Source organism: Moschus berezovskii, chromosome 13, assembly GCF_049115385.1.
Source record: "Moschus berezovskii isolate FMDL1 chromosome 13, NW_MosBer_1.0, whole genome shotgun sequence".
NCBI lineage: Eukaryota > Metazoa > Chordata > Mammalia > Artiodactyla > Moschidae > Moschus > Moschus berezovskii.
Window position 1 is genome coordinate 16,252,752 of NC_142472.1, and position 20,138 is coordinate 16,272,889.

The 20,138-nt window shown below is 44.1% G+C and overlaps 1 protein-coding gene across 1 annotated transcript in view; it reads left to right on the forward strand.

Annotated features, from left to right (window-relative positions):
* The first annotated feature begins 476 nt into the window (after positions 1–476).
* The window catches only part of LOC148775813 (ATP-binding cassette sub-family C member 4-like), a 114,808-nt gene continuing 95,146 nt past the window's right edge, over positions 477–20,138 (forward strand). The window contains 9 exon segments of the mRNA XM_088842815.1: positions 477–522; positions 2,707–2,823; positions 2,970–3,099; positions 3,446–3,604; positions 4,475–4,571; positions 9,118–9,315; positions 10,670–10,810; positions 11,570–11,607; positions 18,281–18,441. Of these exon segments, the coding sequence (XP_088698941.1) occupies positions 477–522; positions 2,707–2,823; positions 2,970–3,099; positions 3,446–3,604; positions 4,475–4,571; positions 9,118–9,315; positions 10,670–10,810; positions 11,570–11,607; positions 18,281–18,441 (1,087 nt within the window).

Here is a 20,138-nt window from a genome sequence, read left to right on the forward strand (position 1 = left end):
GTGCCCAGGGCTGGGCGGGCAGTGCCCTGGGGGCCTGCAGGCTGGCCAGGTGTGTGGAGGCTGAGAAGAGGACCCAGTCTTCTGAAAGAAGAGGAGAAGCTCAGGTGTGGAGGGAGGAGGAAGCAGGGCTGTAAGGAGAACAACAGGCATGTCCTTGCCTGGAGGAGGCGGGGTGTGCAGCAGAGAGAAGTCATTTGGGAATTCTCTGTCATGTCCTGTGTTAGTTTCTAGGACTGTGTCTGTCCAGGCTGCTCTCACAGGACACCAGTGCTGGGTGGCTTAGAAATAACAGAAGTTTTTATCTCATGGTTTTGGCGGCTGGGAAAGTCCGAGTCAGGGTGCTGCAAGAGTCAGTCTGGTGAGGGTCCGATTCTTGCAACCTCATGTGGTGGCAGAGGTGAGGGGCATGTGGTCCCTTTTATAAGGACACTAATCACTTTCATGCAGGCTCCATCCTCATGACCTGGTCCCTCCCGATGGCCCCACCTCCTAATACCGACACAGTGGGGATTAGGTCTCAATGTATGACTTTTGAGGAGTAAAACATTCAGTCTATAACAAGTTGTCACAGATGGGGGTGATCAAAGAATAGAAATTAGGTTTCTCACAGTTCTTGAGGCTACAGGTTCAAGGTGTAGGTGACTTGGTTTCTCCTGAGACCTCTCTTCTTGTCTTCTGACCACATCCCCCTCACTGTGTCCTCACACGGTCAGGGTTTTCTTTAGTTGCAGTGAGCAGGGTCTACTCTCTAGTTGTGGTGTGTGGACTTCTCATGGCGGTGGCTTCTCTCATTGCAGAGCCCGGGCTCTGGGGTGCGTGGGCTTAGTAGTTGTGGTTACTGGGCTCCAGAGCACAGGCTCAGCAGTTGTGGTGCTTGGGCTGAGGTGCTTTGTGCATGTGGGATCTTCCTGGACCAGGGAGGGATTCCGTGTCTCCTGCACTGCCAGGTGGATTCTTAGCCACTGAGCCACCAGGGGAGCCCCCATTTGTATATTTTTACTTATATATCTATTGCCTTGGTGGAGAAGGCAATGGCAACCCACTCCAGTACTCTTGCCTGGAAAATCCCGTGGATGGAGGAGCCTGGTAGGCTGCAGTCCATGGGGTCGCTAAGATTTGGACACAACTGAGCGACTTCACTTTCACTTTTCACTTTCATGCATTGGAGAAGGAAACGGCAACCCAGGGGCGGGGGAGCCTGGTGGGCTGCAGTCTATGGGGTTGCACAGGGTCGGACACGACTGAAGCGACTTAGCAGCAGCAGCCTTAGGAGACTGACCTAAGAAAACATTGGTATAATTTATGTCACAGAATGTTTTGCCTATAATCTCTACTGGGAGTTTTCTGGTGTCACGTCTTATGATTAAGTATTTAAGCCATTTTGAGTTTATTCTTGGGCATGGTGAGGGCGTGTGTTCTGACTTCATTGATTCACATGCTTGTGTCTCTGTCCTTGTATCTTAGTCTCTTCATCTAAGCACAACAGTCAGATTAGATTAGATCCAGTATAATTAAGGGTAATGATTACCTCTTTAAAGTCCACGACACCAAATTCTAAGGTACTGATGACTCAGGTGACCACATGTGAATCTGAGGGAACATGATTGATTTACAGCAGGTCCAGAATAGCAAAGTTGAGACTTCAGCAGAGTCAACAAGTGTGAGAGGGAGGCCTGTGAGGAGCTCTGGGCTCTGGACACTAGGAGCTGGCTAGGAGCTAGGATTCCACGTCCACTAAGCAGGAATTGTTAGACTTTGGTGGAACCTGCCCAGGTATAAAACGTGCTTAGTGTTGGGGTGATAAAAGAGTTGTGGAGATGGATGGTGGTGATGGTCGCATATCAGTGTGAATGTACTTAATGCCACTGAGTTGTATGTTTAAAACGGCAGAAATGGTAAATTTCATGTTAGGTATATGGTAACACACATACAAACCTGAATAGTAGCACAGAATCCTTGAGAACAAGAGAGAACAGGGCAGATGACACGTGGCATGGTCTCCAGCTCTCCAATCTGACCCCCCTTTCCCAGCCTCTCCCATTCATGGTTTGATGAATTTTCCGTTAGAGAAGTGCCTGTGTCTTGTCAAGAATTCAGTGACAGGAGCTAGTGCTGTGACAGGGATTCCCCACCCCCACCCTCCTGGCATCATGAGTATCTCATCCTCCTTGTTCCCAGCGCCCCACCCTGAGCTCACAAATGTGTGTTACCACATCTTGTGTGCATATGCACAAGTTCTCCATCAAGGCAGGAACAGATTCTGCTGGTGATTGCATCCATGTCACAGGGAAGGGAGAGCAAGGCATTTTGGTGCCAAGTACAGTGTGCTGATAGAAGAAGTTCTCCTGAGTTCTTTTTCAAACACTGGAGATATTTATAAAATCCTCTCAAATATTTTGAGTATACTGCTTTGGATATATACTTGATAGAAGCAAGCTTAAGACTGTTGTTTGTAATCAGAACCACATTCTCTAGGGAAACTTAAAGCAGAGAGCATGAAAGCAATTTAGGAAACCAGTCAGCACCAACTGGAGAGTGTTCTCAAGTTAGAGAATTAGATGGAACAATATGCTGTGAACATAGTGGATTCTATCAGCTACAGAAGGTGAGGCTGACGTGAACTGACGCAGCCTCACCTGTGTCCAGCCACGGATCCCACCCTGGTTCAGCCCCACATCACTAGACCCCTGTCTCCTGTGTCATCAGGTCTTGGGGTCTGTCCTGATCAGACTCCCACGCTGCTGTCTACACAGCTCACCCACCTGCTCCAGCCCTTCACGGACACCTCCCCCCCCCTCCACCACATTCACAAAGCAGCTCCAGGTCCTCAAACAAACAGGCTTCCTTGCCATCTGCCCCCATCAGCCATTCCAGTTCGTCCCCACACCCACTCGGTATCCAGCTGTGCTGGCTCTGTGGGGATCCTTTCATCCCCCCTTCTGTCTGTACATATTGGTCCTTCTGTGTAGGGTCCCCTTGTTTCTCCCCCGGTGGCGCCGCGGGGGAGAGCAAGGCGTCGGCGAATCCTCCTAGGCCTCGGATGCGAGCCCGTTTTGCCTCCCCGCGCGGGAGCGGCGGGGAAGAAACCCCAGGGGAAAGGTGAGCTGGCCGCCCGCCCCGCAGCCCTCCTCCCCCCGAGGAGGACACTCAGATGCAGCGGGGGTTCTGTCAAGGCAGTTCCCCTTTATTGTTACAAGCTCTCCTATATAAAGGCAAGCGTGGGGGTTTTGCAACGGACTTCCTGCGGTGGCTCCAATCATATTAAAGGTCAGGTCGTCACGCGCTGACGTCACAATAGAGGTCTAGGGTGATCATGCGCTGTTCACGCAAGGGGAAGTGTTCAGGGGCCAATCACAATTTTTTGTGATTATCTGGGGCCGCGCCCTCCTGACATCTGTCCGGCGCCATCTTTATGGGTGCGCCTTTGCCATGTGTCCTTTTTCAGCCAGGCGCCCTATACTTCTGTCCCAGAGCCAGGGAGCAGTGTGCCAGGACACAGAAGGAAGGTGGAAGACGGGACCTGCCATTCCCACCTACTTCTCCAGGGGGTGCCCGTGCCCGCTGTCTTCCCCACAGCCATTTATGTGTTCCCCTGCCACCGGTTGTAGCTTAGTTGGGAAAGAATCTGTCTGCAGTGCAGGAGACCCAGGTTCGACTCCTGGGTCGGGAAGATCCCCTGGAGAAGGAAATGGCAACTCAATCCAGTGTTCTTGCCTGGAGAATCCCTGGGACGGGGGAGCCTGGTTGGCTGCTGTCTGTGGGTCGCACAGAATTGGACACAACTGAAGCGACTTAACAGCAGCAGCAGTAGGGGTATCTTGACTAAGAGAACTGGTGGATGCTCTGAGCCATTGGGTGATTTCCACTGTGATTTGGGCCATTTGGATTCTGTTCTTTTACTTTGATATTTGGAAGGTGTTCGCACCGAATGTAAGAAGACTTGCTTCCTGGATGGAACTGGGAATGTTGTAGTGACTGATAGAGGCCGTGCTGGCATTCATTAGAATCTATTAATTTTTTGTTGTGAATATTTGCATCATTAATTATAAATAATCACCTAGAAAGCTAAGAATTTTTAAATGAAATGGATCCCTCTACTCCCAATCCTGAGTAGCAATAAAATAGTGTTATAGTTTAGTCAAGTTTTGAAATCTCAGTATTAGTTGTTTTCCTTTATGAAACATGTAAATAATTATTAAACTGAGTTTTAGAGGAAAAAACTTAGCTGTTAGTGCCTCCTTCACTAGACTGGTTTTAAGAATTTTTTATAGCACTAGGTTCAAATTTGCTGCTGATAAATTTAAGAACCTAGTTGGATTAATTGATTTATGCTTATTCAATTTTTATTATTGATTTGGTATTTAAAGATCTTTGACTGCTGTGTGGTCTTTGTCTCACTGTTTTCAAAATATAAATTTTCAGTTTGAGGCATTCCATTAATGTGCTTTTGCATCTGTGCCTTTTACATTTGTAGGTGTATCTGTCAGGCCTTGAAGGAGAAGATCACAATCTTAGTCACTCATCAGTTGCAGTACCTAAAAGATGAAAGTCAGATTCTGATATTGAAAGATGTAAGTAATTTCTAGAAGTCCGTGGAATTGCAAGCACTCAGGTGTGTTGAAGGGCAGACCTCCCGCGGGTCACTCTCCTGGGTTCATGGTAAACGCCCTCTTCTCCCTCAGTTTTTTGCCCACTTCTTCTCAGAGCTGGTGTTCAAGCCTTGGAGGATGAACCTAAAGCCCTGTTGAAATGTCACTATTTCATTCTAAGCCACATAAACCCTAAAGTGTATAAAAGTGCAATATCGGGAACCAGCCTCGATATGGCCCAGGGTATCCTCGGGATGAACGGCGTCGGCGTCGGCGTCAGAGAGAGAGAGAGACAGGGGCTGATGATTCCTTGGTTTACGCTGGAAACCAATAAAACCCCAGCACGGGGTTTGCTCTGTTTACGTAGGCCGCAGGCGCCCTCTCGAATCACTGGAGGCACCCCACCAGGGCACCCCCTCGAGTGGGTCTTAGAAGCCCAGGCAGATAAGTAAACTCAGAGGGACCAGCGCTCCAAGGATCTCAACCAGAAAAAGGAGAATAGAGAAAAGGATGGAAAAAGAGAAAGAACGACATGGGGAGACCAAGCTTCAGTGAGCAAGGCCCGAAACTTTATTTTCCAGTGCTGCTTTTATACCCTAAGTTGTGTACATAAAAAATAGAGAAAGAGAGGTATAGAGTCACGCCAAAATCACGCCGGGTCAGCAGTCTTGACACCCTTATCAGGATCAGGGCTCATTTTTGTATGTCTCGTGATATACAAAAGTTTTGGGTGGTTTACATCATCTTCTGGCCAGGTGGCCTGCTAACAGTTTATGGCCCTCTCTCCTAACAAAGGTTAGTTAGCTAGAAAAAGTCTTATATTCTTTTAAGATGATTTTCCTAAAGTCAGGTGCTAGACACATGACAAAGTTACATTCCTATAAGGCACAGGTGTAGTGAGCTACAAGAAAGGAATTTATTAACTTAAGATCTGATGTGGTTAAATCAAAGGCTACTACTTATATTCTCTATATGTGATTAATATATTTCCAAGGATACAATAGATGAAACTTTGCAGCAAGCATTGATTCAACAATGAAATCTTTTTTAGTACTATTCTAATGATTTTAACTTCTTCAACAGATTCCTGTATTTTAGAATATTAGGCTTTCTGTCCTTGTATGGCTGGGAGGCTATAAACAGTCACACTCATAGTTGTAAGAGCCCGGACAAACTTGTCATGCAAGTTAGAAAGCTATCAGAGGGGCTTGGATTGGAACACTCCTATTAAGCCAAGGAGAACTTTTAAACTACAGCTCTGAATTAATGTTTTCAGAGAAAGGTGGTTGGGGGGAAGCCCCTGTAAGTATTAGAGGACTTGGTAAGAGGTGTAAGATAGTAAGGCAGTCAGACTCCGGTTTTCTTTGGGGTAGATGCTCAGGTAAATCCAGGGGGTTCCTCGAGTCCTGATTAGCCTTTGCCCATCAGGCCTCTTCCCCAATTGACCTTTGCCATGGGTAGGATTTCCCTCGCTGGCTCCCGGCAGTGCAACCACAGGGTTACTGAATAATCAATATTCTAATGAAATTTGTTAAGGGTAATGTTGCAGTTCTATTTAGAACTTTTTCTTCCATGACTTAAGTCAAAGTGTATCACTTAGAAATTAGAGATTCTAAGATCTGTTGGTATCCAGGTGATCATCATACATAGTTTGCCTGAAGAGCATCTTCCATTAACTCCAGAAGTGAGGCTGGGTAGCCGAGCACCCGGGGCAGAGACGCCTTCTCTGCTGGTGTCCCCAGTTGCTGGTCTCCCCGCCCAGGTCTCTATGTGCCTGATACGTGTGGGAGCCTGTGCAGCAGGACAAGGCCCTGCCCTCACGGGGCTCCTGTTCTTATGGGGAGGATGTGACAAAGAAGGTGACATCCTGGCCTCTCTGAGGAGCTGGTGCCTCACAGAGTCTGAGTGACATAAAGGTGGAGGCCACACAGTCACCTGGGGGAGGGGATCTGAGGCAGGGGGTCCTCAGGAAGGAGGACCCCCTAAGGAAGGAGGGACCTGGCAGGTTGGAGGAATGGCAGGAAGACCAGCGCGTCTGAGGAGAGTGATCAGGGGGATGTGGAGGGAGCTGGTCCCTGAGCACTGAGCAGTGGGATGGACCCAGAAGTGGGATGGAAGCCTTGGACGGTCCAGAGCAGAGGAGGGATGTGGTCTGATGTGGGAGTTAAGAGATTTCGCTGATGGTCACTGGAGGGGTGACAGCAGAAGCAGTTACAAGGCTTAGTAAAGCTGAGAAGACAGAAGTGTGGGCTCAGGCTAGAGATTCAGTTTCTAGAGCTGCCGTATCACAGTACCGCAAACTGGGTGACAGCAGGAGTTTATGGTCTCCCTGTTGTGGAGGCTACAAGTCCCAAATCCAGGTGCTGGCATGGCTGTGCTCTCCCTGAAGGCTCCAGGGGAGAATCCTTCCCTCCAGCCTCTGGTGTTCACCGGCCTTCCTTGGTGTTCCGTGGTCTCTGTTTCTGATGTCACGTGGCTGATGTCCCTGTGTCAGTCTGGATCTCTTCTCTTCTCATAATGACATCAGTCTTACTGACTTTAGGTCACCCTGCTCCAGTGTGACCTCATCTTAACTTGATTACATTTGCAAAGACCCTGTATCCATATAAGGTCACGTTCCCAGGTGTCATGTTTGACCTTATCTTTTTGAGGAGGGATCACCATCCAACCCACAACTCCTAGCATGGTTGCGGGTGGGGTGGAGAGTAATGAGAAGTGTTCAGACTTGGTGGTCGTTTGATGCTTCACTCCTTGGCTTGTTTACCTCTGGGTCTCAGCACCTTTGTTGTTAGCCTCTGACTGCTCCACAGGTCCTTGGTCAGATCCCCGACTTCTGAAATGAATCTCTGCTGTAAGAAAGATTATTAAGATACAGAACCCCTGCCTCTCTAGAAGCAGTTCCATGTGTCAGCCCTTCTCCACTCCTCCAGGAGTGGGGGGAGGCTAAGGTTTCTCAAGCTTGAGAGCAGTTGATTTCATGTGCAGAGAGGGCAATTCTAGTGTGTAAACCCCAATGTTGACAGTGTTATGAGCCAGGATCAGTGGGCAGGAGTGTAACCTATTTTGCCCATCTCTAGATGTTTTGGGTTCCCCTTATTGCTTCCTTTGACCCCCCAATTTTAGTACTAACAAATCAACTATTTATCCACTGGTGAGCACCCCTGGATGAGTTGGGGTCCATCCTTACTGTCAGGTCCCTCTCTTCACAGCAGATGGGGGATGGCTGTTCCTTCACTCCCCGGAATTGTCAGTGCTTGACTGACTGTTGAGTGAAATTGCTGTCTTTGTACTTCCAGTCATTTCATTGTGCATATTACAGATTTGAAGTGGTGAGTGGTGATTCCCTTAAAGAGGTGTGTGAATTTTGCCTCCCAAGTGGAACAAGACAACATATCCTGCGTGATTTTTTAGTTCTGCTGTATCAGACGGTACCCAAAGGCTTCCCTGCATTTTTCCCAGTGGACCCCCTCAGGGGAGAGGGTGAGAGAGGTCCCAGCAAGGGTCCTGGGCCAGCTTTCTCCACCTGAGCTGCCTTAACCAGAGCTGCTCTCAATTGATGTTTTATATCCTGAGATTTTTTTCCCCTAATGTTTTATTTGCTACTGAGGGAATCAGCTGAGTCTGGTTTCATGGGGTCAGAAAATAGTAAAACATCTGCAGACATTATTTTATATGAACTTGTAAGGGAGAGAAACTGTGCAAGGATATTTCACTTGTTCAAAGAAAATGATTTGATTGGCTATATTTTAAGCAGTTGCCTGGTTTGAGGAAGCCTAGTTGGCTGCTTGTGGTTGGTCGTTCCTAAGTTTTTTCTCGGATCTGAGTGCACTGATTTTGGCTTAGGCTTTGCTTTGTGGACACAGACTGCCAAGGCTTTAGAGCCACTCCAGCCCCATGGCTTCCTTGTTTAATTACTTTAAAAGGTGGAATATTGAATTTTCAGTTGAGAAGTTGCTGTGTGTGGGGACAGTTGTAGACCATGGAGATGCCTCTCATGGGTTTTCTGTCCGGGGCTGGTTCCTATTATCCCAGCCAGGCACATGATAGTATGACAGTGACAGTGGTAAGTGAAGATTTAATGAGTGACTCTTACCCATATGCAGATGTGCTGGCCCCCACCTCTGGGTTAAGTTTAAATTTCTTTCCTGGAATTGTCACACGAGGCTTCTCTGAATTCCCATGTTGTCTGAAAAGACTGGTGCTGATCTTCCCACCAACCCCTGTACTTCTTGCTTCCCTACGTGCCCAGGGTAGTCATGTCAATGGCCTCCATTTTTAACACATGAGCACACGTTTCTTTCACATCCCCCAGCACCTATTAGAGGGACAGGGTTTGGCAGATAATGCAATGCTCAGTTCTGTACTGAGTTGACTGAACTAGATTTCTCAACAAGAATTCTAGACCCAGGGATCTTTTTTTTTTTTCAAAAATCATAATTTAAGATCAGATAAATTTTCTTGATTAGTTATTTAGGTTGGTTTAATATTATAAAATATGAATTAATTTCTCTCAAATTTTTTATTTTAGGGGATAATGCTGGAAAGAGGAACTTACTCTGAGTTCCTGAAATCTGGGGTAGATATTTTTTCCCCTTTTGAGAAGGGGAATGAGCAGTCTGAGCCATCTCCAGTTCCAGGAACTCCCACTGTGATCTCTGAGTCTTTGGTTCAGTCTCTCCAATCTCCCAGACCCTCGTTGAAAGATGCGGCTCCAGAAGACCAAGATGTGAGTTTCTCATCCTGCAGTGTGCCCGGGTCTGTCTGCTCCTGGTGATCTCATGGACCTTCAGTCTGCTCTGCTCATGACATCTTCATTTGTCCCAAAGTAGACCCTAAGGTTCCCAAAGTCTTGTTCCATGGAATTGGTAGAGTTAGAAGAGCACGAGGGGAGCAAGCCTGCTTGGGGTTCCCCTTTGGTGTAGGATGGAGAATCTTATGGAGATCTCCATAAGTGGGTGCATGCTATGAATTTCTGAGTGAATGTGGCTCACACTGATTGAAGACAGTTTACCATATTTACATCCTACTCATGCTGGTGGCCCCCGGCTTCCCTTACGCATCCTGAGGCTTAATGTGAAGACCCCCTTAGACAGAGTCCTGCTGAGTCATGTTAAATCATCTACTTCTCCTCTATGTTGGAATGTTCTACCACTGCAGGTGACTGATGGTATTATCTTGCCTCAGTGTCAGATGGTTTGTGATAGGCCAGAGGTAACGTGTGCAAAGGACCGGACACATGGTAGACACTTCGGTGTTAGTTCCTGTCCTGCTTTCTTACCCTTCAAGATAGAAAACCACATCTTATCAACCTTGAATCCCATTGGCCAGGAAAGAGCCGAGGACACACTAGGCTTCTGTGACTCTATGATGCATTCTAAGTCCTCCAGACAGAAATGCTGAAATGCACTAGATCTCCCTTAAAAATATACACAGATATTCCTTGATATTCAAACCCAGGAGCCTGGAATGATTCTGATAAGTATTCAGATTGGCTGTTCACTTTCTAAACTCAGGAATCACTCTGAAATTTAGGAACCAAATAGATTCAGATCATATGCTTGCAACACGCTATCCAAACTCCTCTTTAACTCTCTCTGTGAACTCAGTTTACTGTATTTGGCTAGTGTTTTGAGGCCCAAGTATGTTTTATGCTTCTGTCATTGAATAACACAGTCATCTCGAGGGATACATTAGCTCCATATCATTTTGTGTGTTATTTTAGAGGAAGTTTCTGAATTTATACATTAATTGATTTGGTTGTGTGTGTGTTGAGAGTCATGTTCTATTTTAAGCAAAGCTCCCCACCAGTGAATAACCTCATGTGAATGACGTTTAATATTTCTCAGAAATTCCTACGAGTGGGATGGCTGGGTCCAGGGGTAAACACATATGTGGTTTGGCCAGATATTCCCACACCCTTCTCTGTAGGAGATGGACCATCCTGCACCCCTTCCAGTGTGAATGGAATGTGCAATGTGTCTGATTCCCACAGCTTTGCAGTGGAGGACATTGTTGAACTTTTGAAATTTGGGGTTCATTTAAAAAAAATTTCATCTCTCACTGCCATTTTTCCCTTCTAGACTGAGAATATACAGGTTACACTACCTCTGGAGGACCATTTGGAAGGAAAAGTTGGTTTTAAGATCTATAAGAATTACTTCACAGCTGGTGCTGACTGGCTTGTCATCATCTTCCTTATTCTAGTCAACGTCGCAGCTCAGGTACATAAGGGCGTTTGTTTTGGTTTGTGCACTTGGCTTGATATTTACATACTATTTATACTGTATTTTATAATTATTTTTAAGTATTTATATTAAGAGATTTATCTCAAAGACTTGGCTCATGCAGTTGTGGGCCTAGCTTGGTGAATGTGAAATCAGCAAGGCAGGCCTGCAGGCTGGAACCTCAGGCAGGAGCTGACCCTGCTGTCTTGAGACAGAATTTCTTCCTCCTCCAGGAAGCCTCAGGTTTTGCTCTTAGGGCCTTTGACTGACTGGATGAGGCAACCACAGTGTTGAGAGTGAACTCCTCTACTTAAGTTCTGATGATGGATGTGAGCCACATCCACAAAATACCTTCAGAGCAACATCTAGACAACTGTTTAGTTGAATCACTGGAGACTGGCCCAGCCAAGCTGACACCCAGAACTGACCATCACTGTACCTGTCAAGCTTTTTGCTTTGCAAAATCCCAGCATTTGTTCTGTTATTACTGCCTTTTGCAGTCCACTTGGATTTGTGTTGAAGTACATTATATTTGGGGAACAAAGTCTTCTAGGGAAAAGGGGATTTCTTTTAAAGATATTAACTTGTAAGATGCCCTCCCCTGACCTGTGGTCATCTGGGGTGTGGGGATTGGCACAGACCTGAGCCGGAAGGACCGTCTCCATGTTCTGGAGCCTTTCCACCCACCATCCTAGTGAGCGGGGTGTGAGGGCTCAGTAACATCAGTGTCTGAGTGACTGCTGTTTCCTGCTCCAGGTTGCCTACGTCCTGCAGGATTGGTGGCTTGCATTCTGGTGAGTGATTCCTGGTCTGACCCAAAATGCTGTGAAGGCTACATGAAGCCTCACTTTCCCACAGAGTCAGGGGGTAGATGGGCTAGTTCAGCCTCCTCTTCTGACCCTCACGTAGTTTCCCTGAAGAAAAATGAAAGTTCCTGTGGGTGGTGTGTGATCCCCTCGTGGTCTCTCCCATGTCCCTCCCTTTAGCAGCTTCTTCACAGACAATTTTTCTTTTCGTTTTTTGAACTTTTAATATTGTATTGGGATATGACCGATCAACAATGTTGTGATAGTTTCTTTTGAATAGCGAAGGGACGCAGCCATACATATACATGTATCCATTCTCCCCCAAAATTCCCTCCCATCCAGGCTGCCACATAACATTGGGCAGAGTTCCATGTGCAATACAGTAAGCCCTTGTTGGTTACCTGTTTTAAATATAGCAGTTTGTGCATAAACATCCAAACTCTCTAGCTATCCTTTTCCCTGGCAACCATAAGTTCATTTTCTAAGTCTGTCTTCACAGATTATTTTGAAAACTAAAAGTTGCGATTCAGATTTTTAAAAGGGAGATATACACAGGGGCTTTCAAGCTGGCAAACACTTTTCAGCATAATATACATTTCTTGAATTGAGGTAATTGTTTTGTGATATTGGTGTAAATTCTGTGTATATCTATAGTGTAATATTTTTTATTTCCTGTTCCATAGGGCAAATGTACAAAATGACCTGTATTTTGGGGGATATGTAAAAGAAGATGAAGATGTAGCATTCGTTCTGAACTGGTGCTTAGGAGTTTATTCAGGTGAAGTTGAGTCATCTACTCTATAATGCCAGAGTTTAAGGTGCCTACAAGGAGTCTGCGTGAGCAAGAGGGCTTCCAGAGTAATTCAGTAATGTCTTAATAGATTAATTATCTGAATCGCATTTATTCTGTGAATTAATTAGAATAATTATTTTAAAGATCTACTAGAAGAAAAATGGTTGAACGGAGACTCTTAACTTGTTCCATGCTGGATTTTGGTAGTTAAACCAGGATTGCATATTGAGAAAATCAGCCACTGGTAATATGTAGCTACTGTGCATTCTAATAGGTGTTTTAGCTAAATCTTATATCATTATATGGATGGGCAAGGGGAATAGAAATGAATCCCCACCCTGTGGTTCAGGTTGTTCCAATTCTGTCTGAATAAACCCTGGCTTTTACTGATCTTGGATGAAATCCTCTGACAGCATGGGCTGCAAATAAAAGCATTATTCCTTCCCAGGTATGCAAAGCTCCCCTTTCCACACTGGCCATCTCCTGGGCTTCACTAATAACTTGAGAAGCTAAGCAGGGGAAGTCCAGTGTCTGAAATTAGGATTCCTTCTCTTTCTTACCCTGAGTAAGGGTTACCTTACTCCCCAATTATGTGATTAATTCAAAATTTGCCTTGCCAGACTAATATTAACTATTAACATGACTCTGTCTATTCACAAGAGTATTTAGGATATATATATATATGTATATATATATATATACATATATATATATATATATGATAGCATTACATACTATTTAAAGGATGTCTTTAATAAAAATTTTAAATGCTTTCTTTATCCATTCATCTGTTGACATACATTTACATTGCTTCCATGTCCTAGCTTTTGTAAATAGTGTTGCTGTGAACACTGGGGTGCATGTGTCTTTGAATTATGGTTTTCTCAGCGTATATGCCCTGTAGTGGGATTGATGGGTCGTATGGTAGTTCTATTCTCAATTTTTTAAGGAACCTCCATACTGTTCTCCATAGTGACTGTAGCAGTTTACATTCCTACTAACAGTGCAATAAGGTTCCCTTTTTCCACACCTTCTCTAGCATTTATTGTTTGTATATTTTTTCATGATGGCCATTCTGACTGGTGTGAGGTAATACTTTATTATAGTTTTGATATGCATTTCTCAAATAACGATATTGAGCATCTTTTCATATGCCTTTTGACCATCTGTATGTCTTCTTTGGAGAAAGGTCTATATAGGTCTTCTACCCATTTTTTGATTGGGTTGTTTGGTTTTTTTGATATTATGCTGCATGAGCTGTTTGTATATTGTGGAGATTAATCCTTTGTCAGTTACTTATTTTGTAATTTCTTTCTCCCATTCTCAGGACTGTCTTTTCATCTCATTTGTGATATATATATATATATACACACACTGGATCGGGGGAGGGGGTCTCCCCGGGTAGCTCAAATGCTAAAGAATTTGCCTGCAATGCTGAAGACCTGAGTTTCATCCCTGGGTCAGGAAGAACCCCTGGATAAGGGAGTGGCAACCCACTCCAGTATTCATACTCAGAAAATTTTATGGACAGAGGAGCCTGGTGGGCTACAGTCCATGGGGTTGCAAAGAGTTGGACATGACTGAGGAACTAACACATATGTACACTGGTATATTACTTACCCAGAGAAAGGAATGAGTAAGGGTCATTTGTCGAGAGGTAGACGGACCTAGAGTCTGTCATACAAAGTAAAGTAAGTCAGAAAGAAAAAATGAGAACAAAATGTTTGTATTAATGCATATATATGGAATCTACCCTCTTCAGGGATCACTGCCTTATCATGGTGAAGGGGCTTGCATAACTCAGTGAAGCTATGAGCTATGCCATGTAGGGACACCTAAAACAGACGGGTCATAGTGGAGAGTTCTGACAAAATGTAATCCACTGGAGGAGAGAATGGCAAACCACTCCAGTGCACTAGCCATGAGAAACCCATGAACTGCATAAAAAGGCAAAAAGATTAGCCCCCCCAAGGTCAAAAGGTGTCCGATAAGCTCCTGGGGAAGAGCAGAAGACAACTACTAATAGCTGCAGACAGAATGAAGTGGCTGGGTCAAAGTGGAAACGACGCTCAGTTGTGGGTGTGTCTGTTGGGGAAAGTAAAATCTGATGCTGTAAAGAAGAGTATTGCATAGGAGCCTGGAATGTTAGGTCCATGAATCAAGGTAAATTGGATGTGGTCAAGCAGGAGATGGTAAGAGTAAACATAGACATCTTAGGAATCAGTGAGCTAAAATGGACGGGAACGGGTGAATTTAATTCAGATGACCGTTATATCTACTACTGTGGGAGAGAATTGCTTAGAAGAAATGGAATAGCCCTCATAATCAACAAGAGTCCAAAATGCAGTTCTTGGGTGCAACCTTAAAAATGACAGAATGATCTTGGTTCATTTCCAAGGCAAACCATTCAACATCTCAGTAATACAAGTCTATGCTCCAGCCACTGATGCTGAAGAAGCTGAAGTTGATCAGTTCTATGAAGATCTAGAAGACCTCCTGGAACTAAATGCAGAGTTCCAGAGAATAGCGAGGAGAGATTGGGAGCCCTTCTTCAATGGACTATACAAAGAAATAGAGGAAAAATAACAGAGAGGGTAAGGCTAGAGATCCCTTCAAGAAACTTGGAAATATCAAAGGAACATTTCATCCAAAGATGGGCACAATAAAGGACAGAAATGGTAAAGACCTAACTGAAGCAGAAGAGATCAACAAGAGATGGAAGAATACACAGAAGAACTATACGATAAAAATCTTAATGACCTGGATAACCACCATGATGTAGTCGCTCACTCAGAGCCAGACATTCTGGAGTGTGAAGTCAAGTGAGCCTTAGGAAGCATGGCTGCCTATAAAGCTACTAGAGGTGATGGAATTCCAGCAGAGCTATTTAAAATCCTAAAAGATTTAAATTGCTTCACTCAATATGTCCGCAAATTTGGAAAATCCAGCAGTGGCCACAGGACTGGAAAAAGTCATTCCTCATCCCAATTCCCAAGAAGGGCAGTACTAAAGAATGTTCAATCCATCAGACAATTGCACTCATCTCCCATGCTATCAACGTTATGCTCAAAATCCTTCAAGCTATGTTCAGCATTATGTGAACTGAGAACTTCCAGATGTTCAAGCTGCGTTTAGAAAAGTCAGAGGAACCAGAGGTCAAATTGCCAACATTGGCTGGATCATAGAGAAAGCAAGGGAATTCCAGAAAAGCATCTACCTCTGTTTCACTAACTAAGCTAAAGCCTTTCACTGTTTTTGTCATAACAAACTATGGAAGCTCTTAAAGAGGTGGGAATACCAGACCTTCTTACCTGTCTCCTGAGAAACCTGTATGCAAATCAAGAAGCAACAGTTAGAACCCTGTGTGGAACAACTGATTGGTTCAGGATTGAGAAAGGAGTGCAACAAGGCTGTTTATTGTCACCCTGTTTATTTAACGCATACAAAGAGCACATCATGTGAAATGCCAGGCTGGGTGGGTTACACTGGAATCAAGATTGCTGGGGAATATCAATCTCAGATATGTGGGTGATACCACTCTAATGGCAGAAACCACAAAGGAACTAAAGAGCTTCTAAAAATTAATATTAAAAAAAACTAAGATCATGGGATCCAGTCCCATCACTTCATGGCAAACAGAAGGGGAAAATTTGGGAGTAATGGCAGATTTCCTCTTCTTGGGCTCTAAAATCACTGCAGATGGTGACTGCAGCCATGAAATTAGAAGACAATTTCTTCTTGGTAGGAAAGTTATGACAAACCTAGACAGTGTGTTAAAAAGCAGTGACATCACTGCTGACAAAGGGCTGTATACTCAATATGTTCTTTCCAGTAGTCATGTACGGATGTGAGAGCTGGACAATAAAGAAGGCTGAGCACTGAAGAATTGAGGCTTTAGAACTGTGGTGCTGAGAAGATTAGAGATTGAGAGTCCCTTGGACAGAAGGGAGATCAAAACAGTCAGTCTTAGAGGAAATCAACCGTGAATACTCATTGGAAGTACTGATGCTGAAGCTGAAGCTCCAGTTCTTTGGCCTCCTGATGCAAGCAGCTGACTCACTGGAAAAGACCCTGATGCTGGGAAAGGTTGAAGGCAAAAGGACAAGAGAGTGACAGAGGATGAGCTGATTGGATGGCATCACCAATTCATGAACTTGGGTAAACTCCGGGAGATGGTGAGGGACAGGGAAGCCTGGCGTGCTGCAGTCAATGGGGTTGTGAAGTGTTGAACGTGACATGGTAACTGAACAACAACAACATGGAATCGAGAAAAATGGTGCAGATGAACCTATTTGCAGGGGACGAATAGAGTCGTAGAGAATAGATGTTTGGACACAGAGCAGGAGTGGGGAGGTGAGGGAGATGAACTGGGAGGTTAGGATTGACATATGTACACTACCATGTGTAAAACAGATAGCTAGTGGGAAGCTGCTGTATAGCACAGGGTGCTCAGCTCAGTGCTCTGTGATGACCTAGAGGGGAGGGATGGGGGAAGGGAGGTCCAAGAGGGGAGGGATATATGTGTATGTATAGCTGATTTACTTTGTTGAACAGCAGAAACCAACACAACATTGAAAAGCAACTATACTCCAATAAATTTTTTTTGAATAAGTAAAAATTTAAATATTCTCACAGGAAATGCTTGGAAAAACTTTCTGCAAAGAGTTCAGTTCAGTTCAGTCACTCAGTCATGTCCAGCTCTTTGTGACCCCATGAACCGCAGCACACCAGGGCTCCCTGTCCATCACCAACTCCCTGTCCATCACCAAGTCATGTCCATCGAGTCGGTGATGCCATCCAGCCATCTCATCCCCTGTTGTCCCCTTCTCCTCCTGCCCCCAATCCCTCCCAGCATCAGGGTCTTTTCCAATGAGTCAATTCTTCGCATGAGGTGGTCAAAGTATTGGAGCTTTAGCTTCAGCATCAGTCCTTCCAATGAACACCCAGGACTGATCTCCTTTAGGATGGACTGGTTGGATCTCCTTGCAGTCCAAGGGACTCTCAAGAGTCTTCTCCAGCACCACAGTTCAAAAGCATCCATTCTTCAGCGCTCAGCTTTCTTCACAGTCCAACTCTCATATCCATACATGACCACTGGTAAAACCATAGCCTTGATTATGTAAAAATCCACTCATTGAAATTTTGTATTTATTTTATTGATCACTTGATAAGAAACTTGAACCTACCAGCTGTTTACCTTCTGAATTGATGGACAATGAGGGTTTAAAGAAGAAGGAAGGGATTCTGTTACACATTCATATAGGATTTTGGGCTAAGGCAAATGCCTGTTGATGAAATTCAAGAACTTAACCAGCTTAAACTCCAATACTTTGGCCACCTCATGCTAAGAGTTGACTCATTGGAAAAGACTCTGATGCTGGGAGGGATTGGGGGCAGGAGGAGAAGGGGACGACAGAGAATGAAATGGCTGATGACATCACAACTCGATAGACGTGAGTTTGAGTGAACTCCAGGAGTTGGCGATGTTGTAAATAATGAGATTTGAAGTGTCGAGAAAGGAAGATCAGCTACTTGTAGAATTATCTTTCTTATAAGTTTTATTAGAACTTGTCATTGAATTAGGCAAGCCTAGAATGAAGCTGTAGTTTACACATGATTTTTTCCCCATGTTGTTTCTATTTAGTTGGAGGAAAACAGTGATTTTTATATTTTTCTTTATAAATGTATTTTTGAAAACATTAAACTCTTAGATAACCTACTATATATATATATATGTTTTTTATTCTGTATGTATGTAAATCGCTATACAAATTTTATTTATAGAATAAAATGCACAGTACCTTTTTAAACTGTCTGCCATTCTTTAGTATGGTTGAGAATAAGACAGAGATCTTGTGCTGAGTGATGCTTCTTTATTTCAGGGTTAACTGTGTCTACTGTCCTTTTTGGCATCACAAGGTCTCTGTTGATATTTTACGTCCTTGTTAATTCTTCACAAACTTTGCACAACAAAATGTTGGAGAGCATTTTAAGAGCTCCGGTATTGTTCTTCCATAGAAATCCAATAGGTAAGTCAGACACGAAATTTCTTAATGAATATGTCTTGTTAACACATTAAGTGCCTATTTACATTTTCATATTTGAAAGTGGAAGAGATGTTTGGAAGAAAATCACTGTGTATGTTTATTCAATTTCTATAAAAAGCTTCACTGGTAATTTTTCCTACCAGAGAAAATCTGAATATAGGAGCGTATAAGCTTTTATTACAATTTATGCATGTCTGTAAAAATACATGAATGTTTACTTTGCAGGATGATCTATGAGTCCATTTGTTATGTGGCATATGAAACATCCAACAGATGACGAAAATATGTTGAAACGTTTTTGACTAGTTGTTAAAATGTTGGCTATGTTACATGGTATTAAACTAACTAGGAAGGACCATCTTCCAGGAACATCTCTACAGAAAACAGGCTGTGTGTTTCTTTCTTTCTTTGTCCATCCATTTCTGGGACCACAGAGCTCTGGCACATGCTTATATTTTGAGTTTTACCTAAATGGTAATGTAAGACTAATTAAAATACAAGATCAGTGAAATGTAAACATCCTCTTCGATAAAATCAACTCTAGTTTTACAATGGACTTTTGGTTACATTAAAGATGTCTTGTGATACCTAGCAGGCGGATCTTCATTATTAAGTTAAGAGTGTCCCTGAAGGGTTCCAAGTGGTTGCTTCCTACACCCTGAGGCCTTCAACCTGTCTTGCTTCTGAAGGTAGCCTCCTGACCTGGGATCCTATGAAGAGCTAGTTCATCAGCACACATGCCCACTCTGTTCTGTTGGTTAGACTTGTGCTGAGGCCCAGGGCAGCTTTGTTTTTGCAGGTGATGATTGACAGGACCTGTTGAGGCAGGGATGTGACTGGAGGGAGGACAGCAGTAGCCTTGGCCTGGCCATCAACTAGCTGTGTGATCAAGGCCAAAGTAGGTAGATACTACTGGGCAGGCAAATCTCCAGGCAGGATGTTGTCATGGTTACAAGTATGAAGTCTGGAGCCACCTTTCTTGGTTCAGTCCTGGAGATAGTTACTAATAGCAATAGCCAGTTATAGTTATGTTAAAATTTACATGCAAGTTATTTAATTTCTCTGTGTCTCAATTTTCTTACCTATAAAATGAGGATACTGTTCACACACTTACTGATATCTTGATGTTGTGGGCATGAAGCAGGTTAATACATTCACAGCACTTAGCACAGGGTCAGTGCCTAATGAACCTCAGTGAGGATGTCGACATGGTGTCTGGGAACTTCTCTCCCATGAAATGGGATTAACCACTGCCCTTCCTGTTTCACAAGACTGTTGTGAGGATTAAATAAGACTGTTTAGGGCAGCATCTTGTACAGATTTATTCAACGCGTGTTCTTTAGTCCAGGCAATGTGAGGAGCACAGGTTGGTAAACTGCAGAGGCCCATACAGTCTCATTTTATTACGAGTGTAGTGAAGAAGTGATTGAGAGTCTTTGCTATTATGGCTGTGAAGTCTCTCTACTTTGCCTGTTAACGTGAAAACTACAGTTGTAAATTTGGGAGCATCAAGTGGGACTGAATTTCTGTTATCACAGCTTGTGACCACTGTTAACCAGACTCTTGATGACCTGTAGGCTTCTCCAGATGCTGATTTATTATTCAAGGATTTGGAACCAAGTTTAAACCTTTAAGGTCACTAATCCTAGAACAGCAGGCATACCAGTGTGTATCTTGTC